Below are 17,255 nucleotides of genomic sequence, written 5' to 3'. Positions count from 1 at the left end.
GACCCCTGCAATCTCATTCTAATCTTTGTTAAAGGGACAGTGTCCCGACGTTTGAAAGACATAAATAAAAATGTAATCTCAACGCTATGAATCATCACAAAGGTTAGTCAAAAATGATATTATGATCTCATGTCACTATTTGAAAACATGTAGCGCCTGTTTGTTCGATTTTGTCGGCCGTAGGGAGATTCATTTAAAAGTTTACTAACGCGTCGTTGCAAAACATTCTGCTTCACGAAGCTCCCCTCCACAAGATCTCCTCAGTCACATCAATGTCTCAACAGATTCTTTCTTACAGTCTTTATTGTTGCTGTTTAATTTCTGCGTATTCCTTTCACAATTATCTGAACTTGTATGGAAGCTAGCAGAAGAAATAAGCCTTCAATCGGCATCAAAGTGCTTCCAATCTTTTGGTCCTCCGGCCAACGGCAATAAAAGTAACGCTAAAAAATCCAGATTTTGCCCAAATCGAAACTTAACAGGAACAATTTATCATTGATCTATAATCCTGAGAAGTTTTAGTGTCGTATTGAACCCGGCCAAGCGCGATGCAAACGGATTTTTCAAGATTCTCTTACTCTCCTCGCATCTTTTGATTTCGCGACATCCTGTCCAAAGATCAAAGTTTGGTGCATGCGCAGTACCGGGATACTGTTCCTTTAAGAGTGCATTCTGCGTCGAACGTATCATCATGCTCAACCTACTTATGAAATGTTGTGATTGTTGGTTTGGATATGTTTTGCAATGTATGGTCACCTTTTAGCGAAGGTTTTTTAAAATGTTCTCTTTGCTAGTCTTTGTCTTGTTTTCCCCATCACCATCACCTTTTTTACCCAGGTGTATCAATGGGTACGGGTGCCATAATTCTGGGGTTAACCTTGCAATGGAATAGCATCCCATCCAGTGGGAAGTAGTAGTGTCACTAAGGGCTGTATTGCACCGGGGGGCACAATAAGTCCTGGTGATATACTTCTAGGGTTAACCCTGCAATGGACTAGCATCCTGTCCAGGGTGGACTAGCGACACTCCTTGATGATTCATGCTATAGAAACAGGGTTAGGTTCCGGTCGTCTGGGCCTCCTTGGCTCGCGCGCGCCAATACTGTTACAATTAAATCACACAGAGCTTTTTTTGGTGTTAATTAGCAAAACGTTACTTTATTTCCAATCACAATTAGACAGAGTGCTTAACACACAATAAAACAGAATTTCAGGACAATTTTCAAGACAAATACGTAGCTTAAACAGTTAGTGTTGCACGTTAAAACTGTACCTATTATCTCGCCTAACCAGCGTAAGAGACTATTGAAATTTTATAGTAACCAGAAACCTTAAAAATGTTTCTACTTTCGTGTTCGAGTTGAAACCTAAAGCTAACTTAGGCATCTGCCTGCGTTAGTACATCCGGTAATAGTTTCATAGCAAAAAATGTTTCCTGATGTATTGAGTAAAACAAAACGTATGACAAAACATTTCATTCAAGATATTAGAACCAACATATATTCACTCCTGCTACCAACATATGCAATCCCGAGATTCGTGACGCGTCAAACCGCCATCCTATTCTTAAAGTTTATCTAGGAATAGGAATTTCATAATTGCTCAACTGCCGCAACTCTTTTATAAATCTTAATGTCAATGTTTGTCTCCCTTCACAATCTTGTCACTTGACTTTTTCTTAAAAAGCTTCCTCTTCTTCTTGGTGACTTTTGGATTGGCGTCCTTTACATCCTTCTTCTGCGTCACAACTTTTACTTTCTTTCCAGGAACGTCGTTAAATCTGATTGGCTGATGAACAAGCTTAACGACCACGGGCTCACCTCTAGGGTGGGCATCCATTTTGATTGGTGCTCCCAAGTTGTGGTCGAGGGTGCTAAGGTGCGCATGCCCAGAAGCTTTATCTGTGGAGTCTTCCTCATCCTCCTTTTCGTCTTGTGCACTTCCTGAATCTTCTTTATCCTTATCTTGGTTCTGTGGCAAAATAATAATAATAATAATCATAACTATAACAAAATTCTCAAATCTGATTGGTTCTCAACTGCCCTGATTTCAGCCTTAATAGGACAGTTTAATAGGACAGTACGCGTCATGCCTAAGTAATTGGACAGTACGCGCCATCACGCGCGCGCTTAAATGGCTCTTTTTTTTATTGCTAGCGAAAAAATCTTGGAATTTCTTGTGTTTTGATTTAAAAAGAGCCCTATATATCACAAATTTTGTTAAAGTTATGATTAATTGGTAACAGAACTTCGTGTCGTCCAATTCGGTCTGTAATCATACTCGTGATTAAACAAATCGGACTCCCGCTACGCGGTCGTCCGATTTTGTTAATCACTCGTATGATTATAGACCGAATTGGACTCCACTCAGTCCTGTTACCATTACTAACAATAATAATAATAATAATAACATAATAATAATAATGATAACGATAGTAATATTGATAAAGGTACTTTTTTCTTTTAACAAAAAAGGATGACAAAGAACTCGTAAGGACAGCAAACTTTGATGATGAGAAGGTAATTACATCAAATTTACATAGGTGTAAAAAAAAGGCTTGTAGTAAAACCCTTGTCGTCAATAAATGATTACACTATTAACAATTAAACGTCCGTAAAGAAAATAAAACTTTGGCTTCGTATTTTTTACTGACAGATATATAAAACGTTGGCTTAGTATTTTGTACTCAATGACGGAATAGCTAAAGGCATTTTTTACACGTTGAGGACTAAAACGCTTAAAATATTTCGTTTGACAATTTCAACCAAAACTGGTTGTATATGCGGTTAAGAAAATCCCCAACGTTTATTGCTAGTATTGTAGTCAATGGTTTTCCTCAAATTTATGTTATTGACTTTAATTAGAGAAATTGGGGAGTCGTAGATGCTAACTATATAAAGAGAGAAATTGTGCAGATTTGTGTAGGTAATGGTATGGTTTGTGGTGATATTCGGTATAAATACCACGAGTGATATTTCGAAATTGTTATGTGAAATTTGAAACAATTTTGAAATATCACGAGTGGTATTTATACCAAATATCACGTACAAATCACGCTATTATTTGTTTATACTACTACCAGCACAAGCTTTGTAATAATCACATGTAAGTATTTCAAATTAAGCTGAAATACCACTGCTTTAAGCCAATCAAATTGCAGAAATTTCTCATGTAGTAGTATGATCAGATAAATGATTTATTGACTGAGTAACTCTGTCCAAGCTACCTCGTCACTGTCGTTATTATCATCAGCCGTATCGTCATCATCATCATCAGCATCGCTTTCATCGCTCTTGTTCACCACAACTTTTGACTCCTCACCAGACTCCTCACTGTCGTCTTCTTCGTCTTTTGGAACTGGTTTTTCATCAACAGTAGCTTCCGGTTTCAAACCGGTAATTTCCGGTTTGTCCTGAGCCTTCACGTCACCTTTAGTTGTCTTCTCAGGAACGTCGGCCTTGATTTTCTGTATTTTCATCGCTTTGATTACTTTGTCTTTTTCCTTTTTGCTGATTGTCTTTAGAGCTTTATGAATTTGTTTAGGTTTACCGTCGTGTGAAGTAGTCTTGTGGTTCTTTTTATCAGTGTGTTTTTCCTTGTCCTTTTGAACAAAAGGTTTGTCCGAATGATTATCTTTCTTGCCAAAGAAATGCCTCTTTTTGCCCATGACTATATTGCTGTTAGCTTGACGTTCTAAGATACAAGAAGCAGAGGGGAATAACGGTTTTCAGTTACTATTAGTAAAAGAACCTAACCGATTTTATAAGGTGAGGTCGTATTTGGGTCATGTGTTAAAAAACTGCTGCGAATATACTATGATGTTCCTTAATTTGCAGGTTCAGCTTCTTCTCAAACGTCTTTCATTCTGAAAATAATTTCTCTTACAATTAGACAGTCTATGTCTCGCAATTTGCTATCTTTTTTCAATGCAAAAACTTTTTTCGCATCGCGAGTTTTGTAATTCAAGACTATGTCACGCATTTTGTGTCTGGGTAAAAGGTTCTAAGTAATGACTTCAGCACAGAATTGGCCTTAAAATCACAAAATCATCTTGGCATAGCCCCTTTAAAAAGAGTAATTACGTGTTTTCAGGTGCCCTCGAACCCAGGACGCGCCACACTTTCCTTACCATAATCACACTGACCACATTTGCTCTTGCACGTGTCTCTAACCCAGCTAAGCATGCAAGCCGAAGTGGCGAATCTTTTACAGACATCGAGATCCTGGCATCCAATAAAGACTCCATAAGGAACTAAAATGTTTAATAACACATTCAGCAATTGATTCAAATCTATGTGACATCCACCGATTAATGAATAGGCGGGAGGATCAAGGCTTAACACAGTCGGCTAGCGAGTGACTTTCTGTGCGGGAGAAATTTTCTGCTGACCTCAAAATCCTTACACGACTTCTTTCCTTCCCTTGAAGTCTGTCAAAATTCAAATTCCCCGCCTATAAGTACTTGAAAGCACATGTATGTTTGACTTAAACAGCGCGGAGTTTAGCCAATCACAAATCACTGTGCAATAATTTAAATGTATACTCAATTTTCAACTACTGAATATCGACGGACTCAATGGTAAGGGGTTTGATTTGCTTACCATCACATAGTTTACAGCTCTTTCTGCAGTTCTTTTGCGTCCACACATCTCGGCACTGTCCGTTTACAGCATAATTGTCACAATAGGGTTGGTAGTTTTCGCATGGAAACAATTTCTCTGCAATAGTAGTTTGATAATTATGAAAGTTGGTCGCCTTAATGATTTTGTCCCATTAAAAGGCTGGTTGTGTCAATGTTGGGGTAGTGGGTACAACAGGGTGATACTTAGTAAATTAGGTCTTGACTTATACAAGAAGGAGGGCTCTTCCTAAATAGATATAGCCGTTTTGTAGGTGACGGTTTTCTCTGCAAGAGCTAATTAACCTTTACATGACGCATCAGAAAACCTTTTAAAGCAAACCCAAAACATGAAACACACTATAACCTTCAGAATCTCTTACCTTTTTCTTCCTTCGTCAGGTTAAGTTTATCCATCATTTTATCCTGACCTAAAGAATAAAAAATAATAATTTTAAATATATAGCTTCCATTTTTTCGTGTTCTTGAAATTTCCATTAGCCATGTGGGTGTTGCGGTTATTATCAGCGAAGATAAAAATACATATTGCTGTTTAATTTGACCCTAACTAGAAAGTCCTCTGGGATGAGTGGATAGTGAAAGTTAGCCTAGATGGTCAAATTTGGATAATTTTTATTTTTGCTTATGCTGTAAACAAACGGTAAACAGTTTGTGCTGCAAAGGCATGAATGCTCTTGGGACGTTGAGGCACTGAAGAAGCTAGAGGTCCTCGTGATTATCTTGACGGTCCATAAAAACGCAAAAAGGAAGGAGCTCAATATCAAGCCACCTTGATCTCACGCTTGGTCAATATCACATAAATAATTATGTACTGGACAAAATGCTTGCCGCGGCAGGATTAGCTCAGTCGGCAGAGCGCTTAACTGCAGAGCGGGAGGTCGCGGGTTCGATTCCCGGGACCGGACCAATACTCAGGGTCTTAAAATAACTGAGAAATGAACGTATTCCCTTTGCACTGCAAGTGGCTAGACCTTCGCGTGGCTCGGATGAGGAAACGTTAATATAGTGTCCCCAATTAGCACTTTCGCACTTTCGTGCTAAATACATTGAGACTCAGATAAAGCGCATTTTATCATTTTTTTTTTTTTTGCCGTCCAAAACTGAACCTCAGCGTGTAGAGTAGAAGTAACGAAACTTTGCCATGGGTTGTCTGTCAAAAGGTTATTACACACCTTGTTATGAAAGGGCACGATAGGTTTTCAATTTATATTACTTACGCGTTTTGGGCTTTGAGGGCATCACTATAGCTTCTGCAGAGTGAAGAAAAGTAGATTCAGCACTAAATACAATTGCAATTTAGCGAAACAGAAAACCATAACAAGGGTTGTAAGTGTCCAAGGCTGGTTTCTTCGCTTCTTAGAACTGTCTAATGTTAAAAAATATGAAAACGAATTGCATATTTCTGATGGCTTTGTTGACTACGCTTAAAGCACCCTAGTGATAGAAGACCAGCATTATCGCGACCTTGCAGGAATTCTCCTACCACAAGGATACGCGACGCTAGGTGTGTAAGGAGAACAAGGCAGACACATAACGACAGTGACTTCGTGACCATTGGCAGAACGACGAATTGAGCACAGGAAGTAACGTTCATTCCATTCCTCGGTCTTTCGGGTTTTCATTTGACTTTGCATTTTCTTTGCTAAATCTTCATGATAAGAATAAGGAAGTACAGGTCAAGCCAAAAACGTATGGCTCTTTCTTTTATCTTCTTATCCAGTCCTTCTCCTCTCTGCTCGCGGAAGATAACTTTCGAACACGCTTCCCATTTGTGCGATATCGCGAGAAGTCACGCATGGACGGCAAGTCAGAGGAGCGCAGCTCGTTTCGCTAGCTAGCGTGGCCGGAAATGGAGAGCTTGCTCGCAAGCTGCGTGCTGCACCCTCTCTTGTGTTGGTAACTAGACGGCCCAAAAATATACCACCACTGAGGAAAATTAAGAGGTTATGTACTCGTGGTCTAAGCTCTGGGTTATAAATATCATGGTACATTTGTTAAGTTCATACCTGCCATTGCTGGAGGTTTAGATTCCTTTGCATCAGCACCTTTGTGTTTAACAATGTAGGTTTCAGGGTCTGTATAATATGTGTGTAAGTGGACAATTCAAGTTAAATTAAAATTTTATATCTCAATGTTTTTCATTTATTTTACTAGCGTTACCGGCGAAACTCGACTGGTCGTTGCTGTTTTTAAGCATAAGAAGTTAGTATCATGCTCAATTAAAAATTTGCTTCCACATATTAACATATGAAAAATATGTTATACTTAGAATCCCATGCAATATGTAGTCCTTCTCGTTACAAAATTTCAAAATTTCTTGGTGTTAAAGGTGTTTATGAGTCCATACATTCCTTGAAAAATTTCGACCTATTAGCTTGGTCTCGGGCTTTCTGACTTAATGCTTAAGAAGCAAAGGTAACGGAGCAGGAACAATGCAGAGAAGTGAGAGAGAAAGATTCAAATTTGTCGTATTTCAAGTTCCTGCTTCTTTCGTCCACCGTTTTTGCACTGTGTTAAAGGGCCATAAAACCTTGCTTAAATACAACTCTGTTTTCGTTTTACCTGAGATAAGAGCGTTCAGTACCTTCCACAACGTTAACGTTCCTTAGTAGTAGCGTCCTATATCATAAGGTTCTCCTCTCTGCTTACCTGACGGAGGCCCTTGTACTAGAGCCCCTGTTGCTTGCTGACTCATTTGATTCCCTTGTGGCGTATGTAAGTCCATTTTCACGCCGTTAACTTTGATTTCTTGTACGAAGAATATAAATCGAATCAGCTCCTTGTGAAGCAGAACTCCTGACACAAGAAATTTTAAATGGTACTTACCTGGTAACTTTTGATCTTTCTTTCCAACAACCATGGCAAACACTGAAGTTTGTAACAGATAAAGTAGTAGTAAATAGATGTACTATTTCAATTTCTCGATTGAATTTGTAAACTCCCCGATGGCTTCTATAGGTAATCTCGTATGCCAGTGGAACAACATGAAATCAAAGACGCCAATTCTCTCATGCTCTCACATAATTGCATAATGCACAATATGATAGAAAGATAACTTATCTCTTCAGTCGCCTAAGAAGATAGCCTCCCACGCAGACGTTCTTAGGGGTTCCTGCCCCACTAAGTGGGACAGTTAGTAGGGCAGGAACGCGTGACGAACCCCTAAGAACGTCTGCTGAAGGACTTACATAAAGGAGCAATCAACACAGTGGATTTTTTTTTTCTTACTAAGCCGACGCAATCGTACCTGTGTGTTGTTGTTGTTGTTGTTGTTGTTGAGCGTATGCGCAGAAAGTGATTGACAGCAAAACAGCCAATAGAAGCTGTCCTCGGTCCATACTGACTTCCTTTTGATGGAATAATGAAATAGCAAAGTAGTTAGATTTTCAAAGAACTCATGGACGGCCTCTCACCCGTGCAGTGAGTCTCTCCTCATTGCTAGGTAGGGATGTTGGGAAAGGCAAAGGTCCCTTGGTGCAATGAGTTCTCTTCACGTTTGTTAGAGCGCCCCTGGGAAGGAGTCTGTTTATGAAAAGACCACCAGTGAATGCAAATGAATTCCTGACGGGTGGGGTTGGGGGAAGGGGGGGGGGGGGGTAGGAAATAGAATGAGAAGACTGATAAGGATAAACGTTTTATATCTGTAAGTACACTATGCAAGCTTGAAAGAGAATACTCACAGACTTTTTAAAATTTAGTAAGAGGTACGTTACACACTATATCGCATTCGCCTAAAACAGAAACGTGCAACCCCGGCGTGCCAACAAATAAACTGGAAATTAATGGCAGTCATTTCGTTAGGACACTTTACCATACAGTTGCTTTTTAACAATTATTCCTCGAGCCCGAATGGGCTCTGAGTCAATAGCCCATGAGGCCGAAGGCCCAATGGGCTATTGACTCAGAGGCCATGAGGGCGAGAGGAATAATTGTTTTAGTAAAATCCAACTAGTTGGTCAAAAATATCGAGAATAAAAAAATTTTCGCTGTTTAAAGCTAGACTGTAATCCTTTTTTGCCGCCAAAAAGCGCGCGCTTTTCGCTACTAGTAGGCCATAACATATAGCCTTGTAGTAGCTTAACCAATCAGAACGCAGCATTGATAATAGACCACTAGTTGGATTTTACTAATAAAACTTACAGTGGGGCAAAGAACATCCTAGTATAGTCTTATTCATAAAGGAGGTTGTAAGGTTCCGCTGTATTAGAACTATAAAAAAGTTAGATAAATCCATGTAATAGAATTATTGTAAAGATTTTCAGTGATATGATTGTCACAATGATTTTGAAGTTCTGGCTTCTCACACGAGAGACTTAAAACTTGTGGTATGACCCTACCTGCGGTTTTTGCGAAACTCAATTGATCCGTCAGTGACGTAATTTTCCCTAATTTAATTCATACGACGCCAAATTTATTTAATAGATTAATTGCTATCCGGACAATTGATCAAACAGTTTTATCAGCGTTATAATAAGGGAGGATGTTATATGGTGATCCCCTTTTTATAAAGACATTGTTTTGATGTGAATGGAAAAGACAGTTGTTTATTCCCTTTTGACAGCTATCTTTTATCTACCAGTTAACATTTTCTGATAGAAAAAAAGCTGTCAATGAAATCAATCAATCTCTTTGCTGGCTATCATTCATTCGAACTCAGTTTCGACTACTTCATACTCATAGAAAGCATAAAATTCATTCCTTTACATTTTCTTGATCAAATAACTGGCTATAAAACTATCTAGCTTCAAAGGTGTTGACCCTGAACAAATATCACAACATCATCATAAGGCAATTTATAACTTCACGATCATCTGGCTACTCTAATTTTATAAAAAGTTACGCTCATTTTAAGTTATGCTCAGAGGTTATTTAGATACCAACATGAAAACTCTTACCTCTCAAGATTATTGTTTCTTTTTTGTTGTGGAGGTTAGATGAAGTTTTGGTGATGGAATTTATGTCATAGCACTAAAATACTAAACAGCGCAGTGAACGATGTTGTCTCTCTTGACACGTGACCTCTCGACAACGGGTACTTTTATTTCAAAACCAAAAACACCAACTATAACACGTTTGTTTGGCTTTCTTAATCACGCTATTGCTGGTGTCAGTTTTTGTGTTCCAGATGTCTTTGAAATAGTTTTTACAAACCGCAAGAAAACTATAACAATCATCACAAAAAGCATTAACGCCAAGGGTGACTATAAGGAGTTATTGTTTGGCTTTCAGGGATTCTCAAAAATTGAGAAGCAGTTGATATTGCGAAAAAGTACTATTATTAATTCACTTTTTTTCCAAATTTCAGAATATTTTGGACTCCCTGTTTTCCGCTTTTACAAGAGACCACTGTGAATGATCTTCCGTGCAACACCACTTCAGTGGCCAGTGCGGTGTCATAAGTTATCTCCGGTGATGCGTCAATCTTCGAGTATATTTTTATTAATTCGTTGATGTTTAAAACCAATTATGTAAACAAGTCAGAATTATTGCTATTTACCCAGTACTTGACTAGTGGGTGGATATTTCTTTTCCAAAACTAACAGGGTAACTAAAGTAAGAACGTTTTTATCTGCAATGTACCAGCTGAGTTAAAGACAAAATTGTAGCTTTTCTTAAAGTATTTATCATGGGTTTAAACTATAAAAGGACAATTGAGTGATGACATCACTTTTACTATAACTATCAGAATCCTTCAGTTTGTTGTTTTCTTGTGCAAATTAGGGCTATTGTTTTAACCTCTGCGGGATGGACAACTTTAGATTAAAAAGCACAATAGAAATGAATTCTTGTAGTTGAAGTCAAATGTCGTCATCGTGAAATGGCCTAACCTCAAATAGCGAGGTGTTAAAACAAAGAGCATTATCGACTGATTATTTCCCTTTTTCTGTGCTTATCAGTCGTAAACAGTTCTTTTCATTGTACTGCACAGCCTTCAAGTTTTATACCCTGGCATAATTATATTTCCAGATATTATTAAGAATGGTCAACTGGCAGTTAGGTATTGTATGGAGCAATTAAGTTAAAGCAAAACACCTTTTTGTCTCCGTTTGCTTAGCCCTTATCTCCACAACCAGCGAACAGACTTTCCTTTAATCTTCCTAGGTATGGTCAAAGCGACTCTGTTAGCTGGGCGTAATCTTTACTCAGAAAACCAATTGTGACAAGAGAGACAGCAATAAAACAGAATATTTATTGTTGGCAGTTTTTCGCAGTTGGTGTTTTTAGTGTTTGCGGTTGACGATTTGCTTTGCATGGTGGCTAATTTTCCTGCAAACACCTTTATGGCAGCTTATACTGGCAATGTTACAGTACCACACAAGATTCTAAATTGAGGCTGTCTGTGCATCTTTTTTGAGTCGGTACTTTTGGTGTATTTTGAGACAATTTTTAGAAGTGTTACAGTGGTATTTTATTCAAGAATACCCCATATTCTTTGTCATATAGTGTCCTTAGACAGGGAATACTTACTTTATGTGCACTGACCTCGTCGCGTCCGGATGATTTTTCTGATATAGTTACTTATATACTGTAATGATAATTAACAATTATTTCTCGAGTCCGAGTGGGCTCTGAGTCAATGTTTACTTGCCTACCGTCAAACAAACCTTTCATCTCCTTTTTCGTTTTTTGTTTTTCCTTGTAAAACTGTTACAAAATTATTCACGCGCATAAACGCTTTGCACTTTTTGTAATGTTAGCTGCTTTTTTTTCAGGTGTTTTTTTTTCAAGTAGAGCAAATTGGATTTCATGGAGTCAGGAGCCTGAGTCGTAAACTTCGGATTCTTCATCGATCGTATACAATCGGTGTCTCCTCAAGGGTACTCGTTTGTCTTCATCACTGTCGTCATCTTCAAAGAGAGGATTGAATGTCACGTTACTGTGAACCTCGCTTTCAAACAAATCGCCGAGCGTATTCAAATCACATGTGCGTAGGGTCTGAGTACAACTGGCTGAAAATCCGGGACCTTGCCTTCTGACATGAGCTGCAAATGAGATGGTAGCCTCGATTTGACCATAGTCGTTGGACGTGGATGATGATCCCAGACATCCAGGAAAGTCTTGTCGCTCTCTTTCATGGCTGGAGCGCTGACTTCTTTTAGTAAGAATTTTGGTTTGCAGTTTAAGTCTAGATTTATGCTCCTCGTCCACTACTTCCTGTTGCCCAGACTTCACTCTTCCAAGAATGGTCTGCCGCTGTCGTTGTCCAGCGAGCTCAGTATCCCTGCTATCTGTGTCACACTCTAAACCATCTTGGTGTAGCCTATCTAAAGTCAAATCTTTTTCGTTCCTAAATCGTGCATATTTTTTCCTGTGAAATATCTTTTTCAGTGATTTCATCCTTGATGTCGACCCTCCTGAAGTACTCCACATCTCAGCTAAAAAATCCGGTTGAGAATATGACCGAAATTTTTTTGTATTTAAGCTTTTCTTTTCTTGATTAGTCTCCAAGTCAAGGAAATCTTTGGCGGAATAATCCACTAATGAACGCCAAGGTTTTGATGTTTCAATTTGGCTTACTGCTGTCTCTTTTGAGGGCGGCAAACCATTTGTCTTCACCAGAACAATTTTCTCTGTAGAGTTATCTAGAAAAGAAGATTAATGATTACGCATTTTTAAGTTATTAAAATTTATACAGCATAAAAGTGGCGCAAATATATGCAAGGGGACTGCCTCTTTAGAGCGATAAACAATGCCGTTTTGGGGCTGCATCCAACAAGATGATATCATAGATAAAAGCAGTGTTAGTTTTCTATCGAGTATTCAGGCTGACTTGAACGTACGCAGTTACAAAGGTAGTTTGAGGAAGCAATCTCGAGGTTTAGCTTCGATCTCTAGCCCTGACCCTAAACCTAAGTTTTTCACCGCGCCCTCCTCGCTCCGTTCCTCCGCCATGACTTCATGTTTAGCTTTGGTTAACGTACGTTCCTGGAAATTCTTGTTACTTTGTTTTGCAATTGTAAGAGTAGTAACTCGTTACATTTTAACTTGCTAAAAAATAATTCACCTTTTATTTTTCTGGCTTCATTTTCAAGTAGATTCCATTCTTGTGGGCTGATTTCTTCATAGAAACTGGAAATAAAAAGGTTTTTTAACATTCATTATTGCGATGTTATTATTTACAATAATTATAATAATAATTACCATTATTATCGTTTATTGCACAGATAGGAATAGAACAATTTCATCTGCAAACAAAATCCTCCAAGATATTTCGGCAAGCTTTGGTATGGCTACAAAATGTAATATTAGGTGAAATAACAATCGGAAGCAGCTGATCATAGAACACTAAGTCATTTTTCCAGAAAACGTGAGGAGTTCTTTGAGTGCGTTTTTAATTTGTTTTCTTTTCTTTCTTTTTTAATTCAAAATTCATGATTAGATCGAGCAAATTATTTGTTAAGACAGAACTAAACAACTTTGGTTTTAGCTGTGAACAGTAAGTAAAGCTTTAAATTTGTTCGTTTGCCAAACATTTCAAACTAAACTTCACAAAAACTGATCCCGATTGTGGTTGAAATATTAAAATTGGACGATTAAATTATATATATAAATTTTATTTTCTCGATTAAAAATGTAAGTTAATTTGACGCTATCACTCATTATGATGATTTTATGTAATCAATGCAACAATTACCTATTTTACGACGCAGATCGGCAATGAGCTGAAAAATAAAGTCCTCACAAACTTCATAAGACATGAAGCTTATTCAACGTTCGACATTCGCAAAAGAGCCGTAATGATTTGAATAAGAACTCAACGAACTTACCTTTCCAAGAGAAATTCATCTTTGTAGAAACAACCTCTCCAGCAAAACACACAATGTCTACAGCACCGACAACAAGCAGTAATCCTAGCACAATTCGCCATAGTAAACTTTGGGACAATGGAATATTGCCAGAACAGCCTTGTAGAAAGATCATTAGTGAAAATTGACGACGAAAAAAGATTGAAAAATAAATCAGTAGTTTGAAATTGTTCCAGTTGCAGACCTTTATGAAAAGATTAAATAAACCTTTTAGTATTGTTTAGAAAGTGTTTTGCAATCTATTATGATATGCTTATTGTTTTCAGTGCATCATGAATAATTTAGAAACTAATGTATCACCACAAAACATGAGGTGCGGTATATCATTTATTTTTCTGGCTCTTACACGCATGTAAACAGTTTTTTTCAAATCTAATCAAAGTTCGAAATGGGTTACTTTCTAATTTAGATTCGATTCACATTTTCGATCGTGTGTTGACTCTGTTGACTCGATAGAAATGACCGTGGAAAGAAGCTAATATAGGATCGAAGATGAGTGAATTCAATTAAGCCCCGCAGCTGTAAGGCCGTTTCCAACACTCGGCCTCACGAGCACTTGGCCCTTAAAAATTGAAAAATGTGTGAAAAAGTTGCCAAAGGCCTTTATATTTAGGTGCAATTGAAAGTGGTTCTTATGCTATCTAGTATTTTTAAGCAAAATTTACATTAGAAAAGGAAGGAGGTTTGTATTAAAACAAGATCAACGTCAGCCTCACGTTCGCTCGAAGGCTAGGACACTAAGCCTAAAACTATAAAATGGCCTTTTGTTTATTTTATTTTGGACGCCATATCAAACATTCGAAAGAATGTTTTACTCGATCTAAAGTTTGTTACCACGGCTGCACTATGGTTTCTTCGGCTTCGATAAATCACTCTTTCTCGTGTTAAGTTATAAAAATTCATTTTTAATGCACTTTGCAGCACAAACACAGAGGCTCTTCATGCAGTAAATAACCAGAGCGTGAACACCCATTCTTTTACCATCTGCCCTCTTTTATTCGCGCTCCAATGAAGTAACCAGGCCAATTCCCCATTTAAGAAACGAGAGGGGAACTCGGCAGGGTTAGCTTCGCAAAGACTTTCTGGGGAAGCGCCGGTCAGCTATTGGCCAATTTTTCCCCTGTCTTTAATAACAGTCCCAGACGTCTTTGCCAACGTTAACTTGACCCAGTTTTCGAGTCGTTTCTAAAGTGGAGAATACTATACAACTATCCCCCGAAGGGGAGGTAAATAGTGGTGGTATACAGAAACGCGAAGCGTCGAGGTATATATCTAGCGCTATAAACAGACCCTGAGGGGGATAGTTGTTTTAGTATTTACCAAATCAGTTGGATAAAAATCAAAAAGGAACTTTTTGTCAATAAAGGACGTCACTTAGAGTTTGTTTACGTTTCAGTGCACAGTGTTTCGGGGATCATCTTTTATGATTATGTTGCAAATTCAGTAAGAAAATTTTTTTCTACCGACCAGTAAACACCGACAAGCCAAATTGTGTCTCTTTCTTGGCCGTATTTGTTGGTGCAGCTGCTCCATTTACGAAACGAGAAGCCATTTTGAATCCCGTCCCAAAACAGTGAATATCCAAGGATATTTCTAAAAAAATCAGAAAGCGCGAAATATGCTATCCACTGATTTGGTAGATACTAAAAACAAATACCTTCCGCTAGTATTGACAAGACAGTACACGAAAGCAAATTACCGGCTCTTTTATTGACTCACATTTTTCCACTGACAAGACTCCTAAATTGTCAATAAGAAGTTAAGGGTTCATCTTGGTCCTTCAGTAATCAATAATCCAGCGAAAATGATATTCAAAACTGCCAATAAATTCATAATATACTCCTAACTAACGATGATTTACTCCAACCAGGAACATGGTCGGATAGTCATTGTTAGCGCGGGCCTGCATTTCAGTTTGAAAGCTTAAAAAATCAAAAAAATTGCCCCAAAAGTATCCAATATCTTTGAAGATTTTACATAAACACGTGAAAATTATGTGGTTATCATGTGACTAGCCTCAAGTCTCTTTGAATTTCTAAAATGGACGCGCACTTGGGAACAAAAACTTAATGTGGGGGGTGAGGAGGGTTGTATTTTAGCCTAGCAATAATCGCATCCAAAGTATGGTCGGGCGGTGGTAGCACGCACTGCCATCTTTGAGTCACCTTTGCCTTGGTGGTCGGAGGCAATTCTTGCACTAAATCTAGCAACGTTGGATCGGGCTCGCATAGATTTATACGTTTTAGAAACTTGCTGTTCTCCACCAAGGCATTTATTAGCACTGCATCTGCGACAGAGTCCATTGAAGCGAAGTTTATCAGCGAGATTGCTTCGATAAATTGACAATGACGAATCATATTTGGAATAAACATGCTCTCGGAAAGGCTGGCCTTGCCGAAAGCTCCATATTCCAGAATCTGCAACTTCGGTAGCATCCTTAAAACCTCTGCCATAGCGGATGGGTTGATGTTAGAAGACTGATATACTCCTAAGCATTTCAGCCTGGGGCAAGATCGCGATAGAATGTATAGTGCCTCGGGCGTAAGTGTTAAACTCCATCGTACGTCCAGCATTTCTAGGAATGTTCCTGTCTCCTGTCTTGCTATCTGCAGCAGTACAGCGTCAGTGACTGCGCGTCCAACACCGCAGTAGGACAAGTTGAGATACTTCAACGTTTTCACATTGGTGACTAAACTGAGAAGCCCTATCTGCGTAATGTTTGAGCAAGCCGAAATGTCGAGTTCCTCTACTGGCACGTACTTCCACTCTGGAATCACGAAACAGTCATCACGCACCGGAGTATAACGGAGAAGCAGAGTGCGCAATCGCGAACACGATCGAAATAACGTGCAAAATGTTCGTCCGTAAACGTACTTGCATCCGTTTAAACAAAATGATTCTAAAAGAGGGCAGCATTCGGCCACTTTACCGATAACATCATCTGTGATTGTGTCGCAGTTTGTGCAGTCAAGGATGACTAGCCTTTGCATCTTGGTGAACATAGAGGGGACCGCACCTTTTGAAGAATTATTTCCAATACCCAGGTATTTTACCTCGCAGAAGTGTCTTGCTATCCGACCAAGGAAACTGAAATCCCCTTTAACAGGCCTCAGTTCCACCAGTTCTAGCTGCGAAGGGAACTCGTATGTGATTTCTGTGTACTTTGGAGGCGGGCTTGGTGGCCGTAGCTTTGATCCGCGACTGAATATCAAGTATTTCAAACTTTTGCATTTTCTGTTTAATTCACTCAGTAACTCCAGCGAAACTTTACATCCGCCTAAATGAAGAATTGAAAGGGAATGAGAAAATCTTGTCCTTATGAGCATGTGCAGAGTCTCTTCGTCGAGCTTTGTGGCTTGTCGTTTCACATTCACAGCTTTCCATAATGAATGGTCATATGCCAGGCGTCGCCAGTCACTACAGACTTTGGCTACTCTTCCCAAGTCCGCAACAGGCAAAAAAGAAAATACTTTCAAAATCACTATTTCCGGCAAACAATCCATGCCCAGATGGACTGCTAGCTTATGAAGCCGCTAATACTATTAGCGGCACTAGCTTAAAAGCGTTCACTCCATTTTTCTAACAGGCCACTTTCTAATAAAAAGGAAATAATTATACGTCATAGAAGTTATTATATTAATACGTTTCCAGCCTCGCGCTGATTTTAAGGTGCGTATTCGAGGTGCTCGCGCGATGAGTTTAATTTTTAAAACACTTAAATCTTTCGTTCGTTCATGTTGAGGGGTCAGTGATTACAAAACAAGTGATTAGTACAGTACATGTCGGCTTGCTTATGTTTCCTTACCACTG

At 38.7% G+C, this 17,255-nt stretch overlaps 3 protein-coding genes across 3 annotated transcripts; all 3 read right to left on the bottom strand.

Moving 5' to 3' along the window:
* Positions 1 to 1,126: 1,126 nt before the first annotated feature.
* Positions 1,127 to 9,643, bottom strand: LOC140938133 (uncharacterized). Its single transcript, XM_073387691.1, has 12 exons — positions 9,534 to 9,643; positions 7,886 to 7,985; positions 7,465 to 7,506; positions 7,288 to 7,386; positions 6,645 to 6,713; positions 6,122 to 6,286; positions 5,856 to 5,888; positions 5,001 to 5,048; positions 4,601 to 4,717; positions 4,129 to 4,251; positions 3,226 to 3,692; positions 1,127 to 1,970 (listed from the first exon to the last, which is right to left on the bottom strand). Exons 2-12 carry the CDS (start codon positions 7,974 to 7,976, stop codon positions 1,635 to 1,637), a joined length of 1,590 nt encoding a protein of 529 aa, XP_073243792.1. The 5' UTR covers positions 7,977 to 7,985; positions 9,534 to 9,643; the 3' UTR covers positions 1,127 to 1,634.
* Positions 9,644 to 11,391: 1,748 nt separating this feature from the next.
* LOC140938033 (uncharacterized) lies at positions 11,392 to 13,507 on the bottom strand. Its single transcript, XM_073387604.1, has 4 exons — positions 13,407 to 13,507; positions 12,644 to 12,708; positions 11,831 to 12,221; positions 11,392 to 11,764 (listed from the first exon to the last, which is right to left on the bottom strand). The coding sequence occupies exons 1-4, from the start codon at positions 13,505 to 13,507 to the stop codon at positions 11,392 to 11,394; spliced, it is 930 nt and encodes a 309-aa protein (XP_073243705.1).
* A 1,672-nt stretch (positions 13,508 to 15,179) lies between these two features.
* Positions 15,180 to 17,030, bottom strand: LOC140934540 (F-box and leucine-rich repeat protein 13-like). Its single transcript, XM_073384150.1, has one exon. The coding sequence runs from the start codon at positions 16,946 to 16,948 to the stop codon at positions 15,512 to 15,514; it is 1,437 nt and encodes a 478-aa protein (XP_073240251.1). The 5' UTR covers positions 16,949 to 17,030; the 3' UTR covers positions 15,180 to 15,511.
* Positions 17,031 to 17,255: the final 225 nt, after the last annotated feature.

This window comes from Porites lutea, chromosome 1 (assembly GCF_958299795.1).
Source record: "Porites lutea chromosome 1, jaPorLute2.1, whole genome shotgun sequence".
Taxonomy (NCBI): Eukaryota; Metazoa; Cnidaria; class Anthozoa; order Scleractinia; family Poritidae; genus Porites; species Porites lutea.
This window is presented reverse-complemented; position numbering and strand designations above follow the sequence as displayed.